General features: G+C 41.9%; 1 protein-coding gene across 7 annotated transcripts in view; it reads left to right on the top strand.

The window, feature by feature from the left end:
- The window catches only part of DZANK1 (double zinc ribbon and ankyrin repeat domains 1), an 88826-nt gene that overhangs the window by 4896 nt on the left and 70327 nt on the right, over positions 1–13603 (top strand). For all 7 annotated transcript variants that reach the window (XR_006891125.1, XR_006891124.1, XR_006891123.1 and 4 more), the window contains exons 4-6: positions 7658–7772; positions 9217–9313; positions 10291–10415. Coding sequence is in view for 4 of the 7 variants with exons in the window: in XM_046679103.1 (XP_046535059.1) it covers positions 7658–7772; positions 9217–9313; positions 10291–10415 (337 nt within the window). In the remaining 3 variants the exon portion in view is untranslated. The remainder of the gene's footprint in view (positions 1–7657; positions 7773–9216; positions 9314–10290; positions 10416–13603) is intronic.

The following is a 13603-nucleotide window of genomic DNA, read 5'->3' on the forward strand; positions in this document are numbered from 1 at the left end:
ACTAAAGAAAAAATTATTTTAATTTCATTGTGTATCTGTAACTTTTGTGTTTTATTTGTCTTCTATTGAGGTGTAGTATAAAGTGCAGAAATCATAAGAGTACAGATCAATGAGGTGCTATATATATTAATACTATTTTTATTTTGATTTTCACGTTGGGATTTTGGGAAGAGCCTTTTTGAGGTTTGGGACCTCTGAAGAGATTCATCTGGCTCTGAAGAAAACATTGTTTTCAGTGGATTGTTCTTTTATTCCCCAGGACACGGCCTGTAACCATCACTATCATTCTGTTTTATATCATGTTGACTTATTTGGCCTTCATAGCTCCTGTCATTTCCATTTGTTGGACATTAGCTACTTTATTCCTTTCTTTCTCCTTTCTTTCCTGCTCAATGACTTTTTCCACTTTTCAAATATAGAAACACCACTTAATTTGGAAACTTTCACCTTCTGTAGTAGAGAAAAAAACTCAAATGCTTTACAAGTCTGTGTGTCTGCGATAGAGGAATTATTTTGTGCAGCAAGACAGGTTAGGCCACGTTTTTGGAACACTTTTAAGCCCTAGACCAATCCCTGGCTGGCCCAGGCACTTTAAATGCAGACTCCCAAGGCTCCCCTCACAGCTGAGCTGCTGCGTGGCTTTTGAGGAGAGCTACAAATTCTACACCACACACGATAGCTTTGGCATTTGAAAATTTAAAAAAAAGAATGAAAGATGAAACAGAACAATCCCGTCATACACATTATTATTCCTTAGTAAATATTGGAATTTGTGGCTTTTTCCCACTTGCCAAACCACTCCTATCAAAACCAGTCATCTTAATTATCATTAAAAATTAACATGCTGAATAGTCTGGTGCCTAGCCCTGTAAGGCAGGCCCCTTGATAAGCTACAAGTGGTAGTAAAATGAAATAGTAGTTAATGCCTAACCTACACAGTTTAGGGCCAGCCCCGTGGCCGAGTGGTTAAGTTTGTGCGCTCCGCTGTGGCAGCCCACGGGTTTGCAGGTTCGGATCCTGGTCACGGACATGGCACCGCTCATTAAGCCATACTAAGGCAGTGTCCCACATGTCACAACTAGAAGGACCCACAACAAAGAATGTGCAGCTATGCACTGGAGGGCTTTGGGGAGAAAAAGGAAATAAATAAAATCTTAAAAAAAGATTTAAACTATATAGTTTAGAGGAGTTAATAAAGCTTCCAAAAGAGTGTAAAAAATGAGGTCATTCTTTACACCTCTCACCATCTTGCTCTGTGCCCACTAAGTGTCCATACTGGAAGCACTGTTAGTATTTCAGGTGTGCTCAGCTTAGGGAAAGTATTTATATAAAGTTTTTTTTTTTTGAGTTTTCAAGCCAGAAAAATTAATGCTTGTATACATTTGGGATAAAATAGTTCTTTATGGAAATTATACTGCTTTATTCAAGTCTGTTTCTAGATACTTAAGGTACTTTAGTTTCTTAACAAGGAGAAAAAAGATTTTAAATGAGACTGTCAACAATTAAAGGTCATTAACATATTAAGAGGAAAAATTATCGTCGTGAAGTTTTGAATGACATAGGAAAATATCTATGATAAAATAAGTGAAAAAAATTTGGATATAAGATTACATCATATTATTTTGACACTATTTAAAAATGCACAGGGACAAAACTAGAGAAGGGCTATGACCAGAGCTGACAAGGTGGAGCTCCTGATACTGGTGAAGAGTGAGTGGCGGGCAAGGCGACCTCCGTGCACAGGGCCAACAGTCTCCCCCTTCTCTGAGCCAGACTGTCAGGGACACCGTGGATGCCTTTGGAAGGGATCAGGTTGAGGGGCAGCTCCAGTCCCTTTCTGTCCCAGCTCAGTTTGCAAAACTTGTTGACATATTGTTGTTCTCTATTGTAAGCTTTCTCTTTAGTTTACTTCCGATGATTAAATGTAAGTCATTTGAAAACAAAATTTAAAAAATCCAAACCTTAACAGTCATTGCCTCTGGTGATATAGTGATGTTTCTGTTCCCTTGACAATTTTTATAGCTTCCAAAATTTGACATGAGCATTACTCTTGTAATGAATAAACATAAATAATAAGTAAAGGGTCTCCAAAATTATTATGTAACCATAATAATTCTCGATCTTGGCTGCTGAATCACTTAGCTGTTGCTGCATAACAAACCACTCTGAAACTTAGTACCTTAAAAGAACAATCATTCTATTTGCTCATTTTGTGTGGGTCAGCATTTTCATGTGCAGTCAGTGGGGCAGTTCTGCTGATCTTGCCTGAGGTCGCTAATGTGGCTGCAGTCATATTTTGGCTCACTTTGACCTGGATAGTCTGAGAAAGCTTGACTCATGTTTCCAGTGGTTGGTGCTAGCTCTTGGCTGAGTCTCCAGCTGGGTACTCTGAGTTGTTTCACATTGTGTCTCAGTACAAAAAGCAGTAAGAAAGGTCAAGCCCCAAAACTCAGATGTTTTCCTAGTCTCTGCTTGTGTCATATTTGTTAATGTTTCATTGGCCAAAGCAAGCCACATGGTAACACCCAAAGTCAATGTATGAGGGGATTCTACAAGGGCACTGGGGCACAAGGGCGTGGATACAGGGAGGCACGATGCACCAAGGACCGCTATTGTAACGATCTACCACAGGTGCACATTACAATCACCCAGGAAGCTTTGCAGAATCTCCATACCTAGGCCATAGGCCAGACCAACTAAGTAATAATCTTATGGGGTGGGACTCAGATGTCGGTATTTTTAAAGTTTCTTGGTGACTCCAGTAGGCAGCCAAGGGTGACAACTGACATAAACTAAGGGACAAAAAAAGTTTCCATTTAAAGAAATTTGACCAACACAAGTTTTTGGAAATATATTTTTATTAAAATGTGATATTCTAGAATGAAAGGAAAGAAATAAGGGCATTGTCCTGTATGTGCTTTCATGTGCCCATATATATGTCCGTGACTTTCACATCAGAGAATGTCAGTAAAGAACACAGGTGGACAAAGGGGCCAGGAACTTGGGCACATCCTAGCAGGAGGAGGGGGTTTTCAGGTTTTGATGGTCCGTACTGATGGTCTAGTCCAGCGTCTGTAAACTTTCTGACATCTGCCTTGCCTCTTTAAAAGCCTCCTTTGTGGTGAGGAACTTCCTGTCTCCAATGTCATTTTGTAGTGTTTTGACAGTGAACTTACATGGTTCTCTCTTCATTGTCAGTGACCTTAGATGGTTGTTGTCAAGACAAATCAAGCCAGGCTGAGGTAAAAGCTGCCTTGAACTGAAGGTAGGAAGGTGGGGGAGTCAGGGTCCTCAGAAAAATCGTTTTTCTGTAGCAGAACCATGAGGTACTCCCCAGTTTTGCAACAATGGTTGATAAAGCAAATTTTTTGACAAGTCACCAGAGCATTTCATGGGCATCCATCTGCAGCTGTTTGGAGTATATAACATGCCCTCAAAAAATTGTGTCTGTGTGGAGGAAGGATCCAGCTGTCATCTCCATAGGCGGCAACAAAAGCAAGGAAATCAGTGCTTTGAGAGCAGTAGCTTGGAGTGTGGGAAAGAGGATGACCTGCAGATCTGGATTTTAATCCCAGTTCTATCGTTTACTCTTTGTGTGACCTGGAATAAGTTTCATGGCCTTCTGAGTCTCAGTTTCCTCATTTGTTAAATGAGGTTAATAGAACTTACTTGGCAGCCATTGTGAAGATCAGAGGTAATACACTTAGTATATACTTGGTATGGAACATGTAGTAGCTGTTATTATTGTTATGTTTTGTTACTCAAATTTTTAACGAAGGGATAAAAGATTGCTGTTGTGAGACTCAACTCAAAAGTCATGCCTCATATTTGAAAAGTTTATGCCTGGATGTATAAGTGGTTTCCACTCAACCCCTTCATGTTCCTAAGCCAGAGGTTTTCAACTGGGCATAATTTTGCCCTCAAGGGAACATTTAATAATATGTGGAAGCATTTTTCTTTTCCACAACTGGAAGTGGGAGTGTGCTAGTGGCATCTGGTGGGTAGATGCCAATGATGTTGCTAAATATTTTACAATGCACAGGACAGCCCCTCACAACAGAGAATTATCTAGCCCAAAATTACAGTAGTTTTCAGTAGGTTGAGAAAACCTGATCTAGACCAAGTTGCAGAATTCTTACAGATCCAGCTTCATAACTGCCTTGCAATCATTCTAGTAATTTTGGTGCTTTATTGAGGGGACAGTAATCTTTGTGGGGGTAGAGCTCTATGCAATTTTTTAATTTTGGGTTCACATTATATTGGTATGCCTAAAGATACACATTTAAGGTCTCTAATTCCAACCCTAGCAAAATTTATGTGTGTTCAAATGAGATTTGGGCTCTGAATAGGGTTTCTAACTCCAACCCCAAACTGAATCCTTTTTTTGGGATTAGAATCAGGAAATCCTTCAATTTAGCAGGCAATTTAAGTTAGTTTCTGGCTTCTCTCAGGGAAAATAAGGTCCATGGGTGAAAACCTTTGCTGAGTCTCTAAGGAAAGGGCCACCTGTGGTGGGGAGACAACCTGGAGCTTAAAGGGGTTGAACAAGTGCATGAGAACCAGGCTTCTATTCAGTGTGGCGGTGGGGCTGTAAGTGCACATTCAGGGAGCCCCACGATTATCTAGGATTTGAGTGATTCCTGGAGGGAGATGTTTGTGATGTCCAGGAAGTGCGCTAACAAGGACGATTGAATCTTGGATGACAGACCTGGGACCGGAGATGAACATGCAGATGAGATGGATGTTGAGGTGAATGAGTTAAGTAAGTGGTTCATCTAAAAGGTCATTTCTATCTGCATCCAGATATATGTATCTGTAAATCTGGTTTTATTGTTAAGAACAAAACAAAACATGGGCTTCCCTAAAGTTTAGCCACCCATTAGTCACTCCAGCCAGTGAACATACAAGTATCCACTGATCACAAAAAGGCAAGCGTGTCGTTTCTTAAATATTGTCACTTACTAAATAGGTAGTGGCTTTTTACATGAATTATGTATTTCTGAGAAATTTTTTTCTCCTTCTAAAAATGTAGCTTAAAATTTCTATATTTAATGTAGAACATTTCTCAACTGTTTTGGAACTGATGTTTATGCATTTCTGAATATTTACCTAATCAAAGAATTTTAATCATTTTGGGACACTTATTTACTTAAAGCTTCAAAAATTTTAAGAAATATAAAAAACTGGCATGTAAAAATTTGATAAATTGCAAAAGAAATGCTAATGAAACAGATAAAATGTGTCAAAGAATATGAAAATCATTATGAAAATCAGTAAAAGCAAAGCAGACAAAGAACACCAAAGAAAGAAGACAACTGGAAATGCTAAAAGTATTAAGTGCCTGGACAGATCAAACAGAATCACTTGTGTTCTAGCTGTGAGATTTCAACACAAATTAGTTGGGGTGAGAGTTAAATATATCAAACAAATGTTCCAAGCATGGTCATGACGGTGAGGCAGAGGCTGCTGGCTGTCCCCCAATATATGTGTTTCCCACGATTTTTAGCTAGACACAGGTTGCCTAGAAGACAGATATTTCCCCCTCCTCCTTACAGCTAGTGAGAGCCATGCAGCAGGTGTGACCACTGGGATGCATGTGGGAGTGACACATGCCACTTCTGGATTGTGCCCTTGAAGGGATGCAGTGGGCCCTGCTTCCCACTGACTGGAATGATCAGCAGCCACGTTGCATCATGAGGAGAAGTACAATGTCCTAGGAACGGTGGAGCAACCAGGTAGAAACTTGGCACCATACTCCCATCACCATGGCACCTCTTTACGACGACTGATTATACCCTGTGGCTTCTCTCTGGGGCAAGCCACTATTGTTTTGGTTCTGTGTTAAAACAGCCAAGCCAAATCCTAATACACTGGGGACACATCTCAAGCAACTACCTACAGAGAACATGATCAAGAGTCAGGTGATCAAAATAGGCCAACAATATCAAGCGTTGACGAGTATGTGGAGAACCTGCAACCCTTAGATAATGTTGGTGGGAATGTAAAATGGAACAAAGATAGTTTAGTAGTTTCTAAAAAGTTAAGCATACCACATAACCTAGCAATTCCACTCCTGTGTGTGTATCCAAGAGAAATAAAACACGTCCACATGACGACTGTTGTGTGTGGGTCTCAGACTATTGATAACCAGTGTTGTGTCTGGACCAGCCCATGTGATTCTTAATTATAATTGCAAGAGGCCATCAGCAATCACCATCAGGAAACTTTGAAAGAAACAAGATTTGTTGTTTATGAGTCCTGATAATTACATGGCGCACCACATAGCAGAGTCGCAGGTAGAGTGCACGAGACTAGGGCTCTGCTTTTATTGGGGTCGAGGGTGGGGGCCTAGGGTTTCACAGGCTCAGTCTTTATTGGTGAATTTAAAACATGAGAGGGGGAATTTAAAGCACAGGAGTAGAAGAAACAGGCAGCCTAAAAGGTCGGTTATTGAAACCAAACGAGATCACTAAAACAAAGGCGCCTAGGGGTGGGGGGCGGGGTGGAGGAGAGTGATCTGGCTCTTTATCTAGTTATGTGGCTGACAATGTTTATTTGAGATAGCCATCTCTGAAATGGATGCCTCTTTGAAGTGGATGCCTCAGCAATCAAAACTTAAGTCATGCACTTGTGTTACAAAAAAGAGAAAACTCAACTGTCAGGGCTCACACTACAAAGACTGATATGTGGATGCTCATAGCAGCATTGTTCATAATCCCAAAAACTGGGAAAAATCCACATGACCATCAAATGGCGAGTGGATAAACAAACTGTGATACATCCATAAACTGGAATACTATAATATTATACTGTGCTACCTACAGCTGGAGTAAGGAAAATTCCCTTGCCTCATAGGTAACCCCATTCTTTGTTTTAGAATAGTCTAAATCTTAAGGTATGAAATAGTTATGGTGAATATGGTAGATAGTCTCCAAAAATGGCCCCCCAGTGGAGCATGCCTTCCAGTGTAGCCCCTCTGCTTGAATCTGGGCTGGCCCTATGACTTACTTTTGACCAATAGTATGCTTCAGAAATGATGCTAAGACTAGATCACAAGAAGTGTGATCATAAACACTGGGGGAAGCCAGGCACCATGTAGGAAGTTCAACTTTCTTGAGACTTCCATATTGTGAGGAATCCCAAGCTAACCACATGGAGAGGGAGGGAGACAGGAAGAGAGACAGACGGAGGGAGAGGGAGGAAGGGCGAGAGAAAGACAGATAGGTAGACAGACTGAGAGAGATGACTGGCGAGGCACCAGCTATTCCAGATATGCCAGCCTAGCTTCTGAATATGAGGGAAGAAACCATTTTGGACATCCAACCGAGTTCATCTTTCAGTTGACGCCAGCCCTAGCCGACGTCTGACTGCAACCACCTGAAAGATCGCAGAGGAGAGCTGCCCAGCTGAGCCTGGTTAACCTATAGATTTGTGTTTTAAGACACTGTGTTTTGAAATGGTTTGTTACATAGAAATAGATAAATGAGAATAAGGCAAGGAAAAACTACAGAAGTTGTATTTTGATTTCTCCAATTTAAAATATAATAAATTTAGAAGCTAGACTAAGGGACTTCAATAGAGTCATCTTAATTGCTAGCCACCTTTTTTCGAATCTTTCTGTAACACACAAACTTTTTCTTTTTAAAATAATTTTCAGCGACTGCAGACAGAGTGGCATTGTAACAAAAGTGTTTCAGGTGGACTGTGAACCACCAAATACAGTCTCTTTGGAAGACAGCGTTGAAAATGTCCTCAAAGATTCTTCAAAGCAGGCAAGTAATGAAACTGGAATACATTCAGAGGATCACACCACCTTCTTAGTTCTTTCTTTCTCAGTGGTCACATCTTCCCTTTTGTTTCATCACCTCTGTCAGTCTACCCACAGTCATGTCCTCATAATTGAGATCAGTATCAACCATTGCAAATTATTTTCACTGATTTCCCACCCTTCAGTCAGTCCCTCCTCCACCCTGCCCATTAGAAATTCCTACCTACCATCACTGCCCGTACTCTGGTGTCTTCAATGACTCCCCCTTACTTATTGAAGAAACAGAAATCTTTAGCCTGGCATCCCAAGTGCTGAGTTTCTGTCCTCAGTCGTCTTCTCATGCTCTGTGAGTCCCCTGTAGAGACTCCAGCCAAACTAAACTGTGTGGGCTGTGTTCCGTCACTGCTCCCTTAGCACCCGCGCCTTCTCCCTTTATAAAATGCTTTGAATATGTGATTACTTTGCTCCTTGTCTCTCTCCTTTATGCACTGTAAGCTCCAAGGTGGCAGAGAGTGTGTCTGCCATACTTGATGCCTTGCACAGGGGCAGGTAGGAGAGGGCAGTGAGTGTATGTTCGTGGAATAGATGCATCAGACTAGTAGAAGCCCTCAGTGGGCATAGCCTTCTTTTATGTTGAAATCTTCATCCCCAAATAGCTGCAAAGCCTCCCTTCTTTGGAGAATGAACTAGACCTATCGAAAAAGGACGTTTGCAACTTCAGTCCCTGGGTTATGGGCATTAGTGAGATAGATCCAAGGGCCAGAGGATGGGCCAGCCCGTGGTAAGGAAACCAACCAAAAACTCAGTCATAGAGGTCTTATTGGGGGTGACAGCGGAAGTTTTTTTGGGAGTCCATTCAGCCCAGTGGTAGACCAGAGACCACAGGGGGAGGCTGTGGGACTAAAGCAGTGGGTGCAGGCATAGTGTGGGGCTCAAGGATGCTCAGCGCAGGGATCGACACTGGGCAGGGGCAGCCAGCAGGGGCTGAGCCTACATGTATCAGCAGGTCCTCAGGCTTGAGTCAGGCATAAGGGACTGAGTCCAGAGAGAAGAGAGTTTAAGGATTGTGTGTTGGCAATTCGGGTACATAAGTCCTATGATGGTCTGACTCCACCCTTTCTTTGCTCCCTGGATCTGATGGTCCTTCTATTATTACTCAGACTCCTGTGATTGCAACCTCCTGCCTACATGTGCTGCCTCCTGCCTCTGGTCTTGGCTGCTTGACCTGGTAGGGTTTACCGAGCAGACATGCTGGCAACTAAACAGGCCAGACACAAAGCTGTGTGTTTCCAGAGTCAGGTGAGACAGAGGTCACTTTGTAAAAACAACTGCAAACCCTTTCAAGTAAGAAATGCATGCTGTGACACTGTCTCTACCACGTAACTTTCAATTTTCATCTTTGAAATGGGCATAATCAAGTGATTCGCATGCAATCTCTTCATCCCTAGGAATTGAAAAATGGATTTGTTGGATCAAAACTAAGGAAGAAATATAAGAATGCTGAAAATAAACTGGGTTGGAATGTTAACCTGAGAAAATTTCCAGGTATGATGTGACAGAATGAAGATAAGATTTAGTATTCTAAACCACCAAACGGGTTCACTGCTTCTTTTCTTGTCTGCAGAAGGGTTGGAATAAGAAACACTGGAACAAGAAAGAAAGCTATAATTTGAGTTTTAAGGCTATCTTAGCTAACAGCTTACGACCATGAGGGATAATCAAGCAGTCCAACAAAGTCAGATTTATTGTCACATTGCCACGACAGAGAGCGCACACTGGAGGAACCATGGGTCCTCTCACCAAACAAAGGAAAAAATACAGTTATAGGGTTTGGGGGAAGGTGGAGTTTGGGTGAAATTTAAATGAAGGCAGAATTTTGATAGGCTGAAAGCAAAGCAGAGCTGTGTGTGAAGTGGTCGCCATCAGGTATGGAGTGCAAAGGGGACCAGGGTTCTGTTACCTTGGAAACTATAAAGATAAATGTGGAATGTTGTGCTCAGTAACCTTTCTCTGAAGCTCTGGATGAAGACTGGAAATTGAAGCTGCTTCTCTATGTCAAAGTGACATAGGTCCTCCAGGCAATTGTTGGATGGCTCGTTCTTACTGATATGATTTCAAACAGCAAGGTGTCTGATAATCTGATTTTAGAGAACAAAGTTTCTTGGCAAGTAAGAAACAATAGTCATGTAAAGGGGAGGCTGTTATCTCATTTTACAACTGCAGTGTGTCCTGGCGAGAAAGTGTTTTCTGCTAACCTTGCAAAGGATTTATCTGTCTTCCCAGCCTGATGTGGAATGTTGTGTAATGTAGTAGGGCAGATTTAAATTTTCTTAGTCTGGGCTAATTTTTTTCTTTCTCAGTGCTAATTCAACGAGTCGGGGATTCTTTATATTATTACTACTTTAGGGAAAGAATGGGATGACAATGTCCCTTATTAAAAGGTTTCCAACTATGAAGACGTTTGCATGATTATATGTATAATTACTGATGTTCACAGAACAACGTTTTTGATATAATTGTAGACCTCAACGGAGGTGAAAAAACTGACCCTAAAACTTGGAAAGACCTTCGCTTCTCAGAGAGTCCACTGGAAACCCCAGCTTACCGTGAAGAATCAGGTTCTAGCCCACCCTCCCACCACTCCCAGGTAACTTCTAAGGAAACTCTTTAGGGTACTAAATACCTACGGTTATTTGTAATGCTTCCCATGAAATATTTCAAGGAAGTGTCCCCTGCATTTTCACCCTGTGCCAGGCACTGTTCCAGTGCTGGGAATACTGTGTTGGACAAGAAAGGCCCCTGTGCTCATGGAGCTCACCTTTTATTGGGGGTAGGAGCTGGCAGTAATAAATATGTAAATAATCAAACAAAAAATTTAAAATAGTGATGTGTCATTAAAAAGATTAAACTAGGTAATAAGATAGAGCAGTACTTCTCAAACTGTGGTCCCCAAACCAGTAGCATCAGCAACTCATGGGAGCTTATTAGAAATGCAAATCCTCAGGCCCTACCCCAGACCTACTGAATTAGGGACTCTAGGGGTGGGCCCAATGATCTGTTTTAATTGGTCCTTCTGATGCACACTCAAATTTGAGACCCCCTGGGATGGAGAATGACCATGGAGGAAGAACAATGTTCGAATTCAGGGTGAGAAGAGAGGGCTTCCTTGGAAAGGTGACATTTGAATTGAACCTTCAAGATGAGCGTAAGTGAGCCCTGCAAAGATCTTGGCAGCAGTGACAACACGTAGTGCAAAGTGAGGGATCAGCAAGGAGGCTGGTATGGATGGAGCGTGGTGAGCAAGGTCAGAGGTGAGGTGGGAGAGGTAGGCTGGGGCAGAGCACAGAGAGCCGTGGTTCTCAAACATGGCTGCACGTTGGAATCACCTGAGGGGCTTCAAAACAATCCTGGGACCCCCCAACCTCAGAAATTTTGATTTAATTGGTGTGGGTTTTAGGAATGGTTTTATTCTACGTTTTTAATTCACCCATCAGTGATTCTAATGGGCAGGCATGTTTGGGAATCACAGATGCTGGGGTAAGTCCCATTGTAAGGAGTTTGGATTTTCTTCTAATTGTAAAGGGAATCCATTTGGAGAGTAAGACATGATCTCATTTACTTAAAAGATTTCTGTTTGCCTACAGTATGGAGATTAGGCTATAGAGGAGTAAAAGGGAACTATCATTTAGGAGGCTTAAGTGGTGAGGATAGGAGGGTGGTGGGAATCCAGATATGTTTTGTAGGTTGAGCCAACAGATTTGGCTGAGGGATCAGATGGATGGGGTGAGGAAAAGGGAGGAACCAAGGATGACTCTCAGGGTCCTGGCCTGAGCATCTGGAGATGATGGTACCATTAATTGAAATGGGGAAGACCAGGGAGGAACAAGTGTTCAGGGCTCATTAGACATTCAAGTGGAAGTGCTAACTAGACTGTTGGACGTGCAACTTCAAACTCAGGGGAGAGGTCAGGGCTGGGGATATATATTTAGCAATATTCAATAAATGGATGATATGTAAAGCTTAGGTCTGAATGAGATCACTTGCCAGGGTTGTAAAGAAAATGAAGAGAAGAAGGCACAAGACAAAATCCTCAATTTAGAAGTTGGGTAGAGGAGGAAGAGCCTAAGAAGTAGGAAGAGAGCTAAAAAAAAAAAGTGGTGTCCCAGAAGCCAAGAGAAGAAAGAGTTTCAAGGAGAAGGCAGTGCTCATCTATGTCAAATTCATCTATGTCAGATTCAAATTAGACAAGGGCAGGGAGTTGCCTGTTGGATTTGACATATTGGAGGTGATTTACAACCTAAATAAAAGCTATATCAATGCATTCTTACTATATAACAAGAAAGATGCCCTTAGACTAGTTGCCTCCTCCTCCTACTATTACAGCACTTGGATTTTTTCAATGTTTCTAAAATCCAGTTTAGAATTTGGCATCTAAGGGCAACCCAGGAGCCTTTGCTGTCTTTCTGCAGTCTGAGCCCCAAGTAGAGCATACCTAGAAGCACAGTTTCTATGCAACCACAACTGCTTCTTGTGTACCCATGATTTCAAGGCTGCTCACACTTAGCTTCAAGTGTAAAGGAGGTTAAAAGCTTAGTTCCCACACCTGGTTGCACATCAGAATCATCTGGGGAGAACTTTTTACATATATTTCCAGCTACCCCTTCCTGTGGTCCTCCTACATAATCTGAGTCCATAAGCCTGGATGGAGTCCATGGATGACTTTGATGATCAGCCCAGTCTGAGAATCACTGGCCTGAAAGACTGACTATCCTTATCTTGAAGTTAAGCCCTTTCCTTCATTTTCTGTCTCTAATGCTGTAGTGTAACTCAGTCTGACCTCCTGGGTTCTTCCATCTGCCCACGCACTATATTTTCTGGAGGACCACAAAGTGCAGCCCAGAGGACCACAGACCTAAAAAGGCCTGCTTGCAAACCCCACTAAACAAAAGGACAACCATCCCTGCAATAGAATATTGCCCTTCACAGCCTCCTGGAAAGAGTGATTACCAAAGAGACAAATGAGCACACTCAGCTCCTGTGAACAATGCTCACCAGTGTAGCCCAAATAAGAATACTGCTTTTGAGATAAAAAAGCATCATTTTGAAGAATGAGTGGTATATGACAAAATATAATCATAACTATTTTCGGAAAAAGTCTCATGTGACCTTAATTATCTGAATATATCTAGAAAGAATTATTTTCTTTGTGCATGGGTATGTGGATTACCTTGCCCACCTAGTTATTTAAGAGTTGTTGTTTCCAAGGGAAAGACAGAATAAAAAAATCCGTAAAGATTCCAAGATTCAGCATCCCCAAAAACTGGGTGTGTGGGGACCAGTTTGGGGAATTTGACAAGGAGGCCAGAAAAGGACCGCAAAACTTTTATCTTCTACTTTTTTCCCTCATATTGGCAAGAGCGTCTTCTCAATATCCCAGCTCAATCCCATCTAAAGCATACTGCAGCAAACATCAGAATTGATGATGCTGGTGGATGTTACAGCATGTCAACAACCACTAGGGAGACAAGATATCTCTGAACTAAGCTTCTGGCCTAGGGGCACTGTCAGGGGCTAGGCAGCCATGTAAATGTGTGATACTGCCTGGGTGGAAGATGAATGACAGCTGACACCTGGCTTTAGTGTCAGGGCAAGAGAGTTGGGGGTTCTCTGGCCATGTGGAATGCCCTGCAAGCTAAAAAGGTCATCTCTACTCAGATAACCATTGATAAGAAGGCCTGTGGACCCAGTGTTGCCACATCTGATGAATTTGCAAGAGAAGCCAGAAACCTGCATCTTTATGTGTTAAAACATAATTTTAACTTTTAACAATTATTT

The sequence above is a fragment of the Equus quagga genome, chromosome 12 (assembly GCF_021613505.1).
Source record: "Equus quagga isolate Etosha38 chromosome 12, UCLA_HA_Equagga_1.0, whole genome shotgun sequence".
NCBI classification, from domain to species: Eukaryota; Metazoa; Chordata; class Mammalia; order Perissodactyla; family Equidae; genus Equus; species Equus quagga.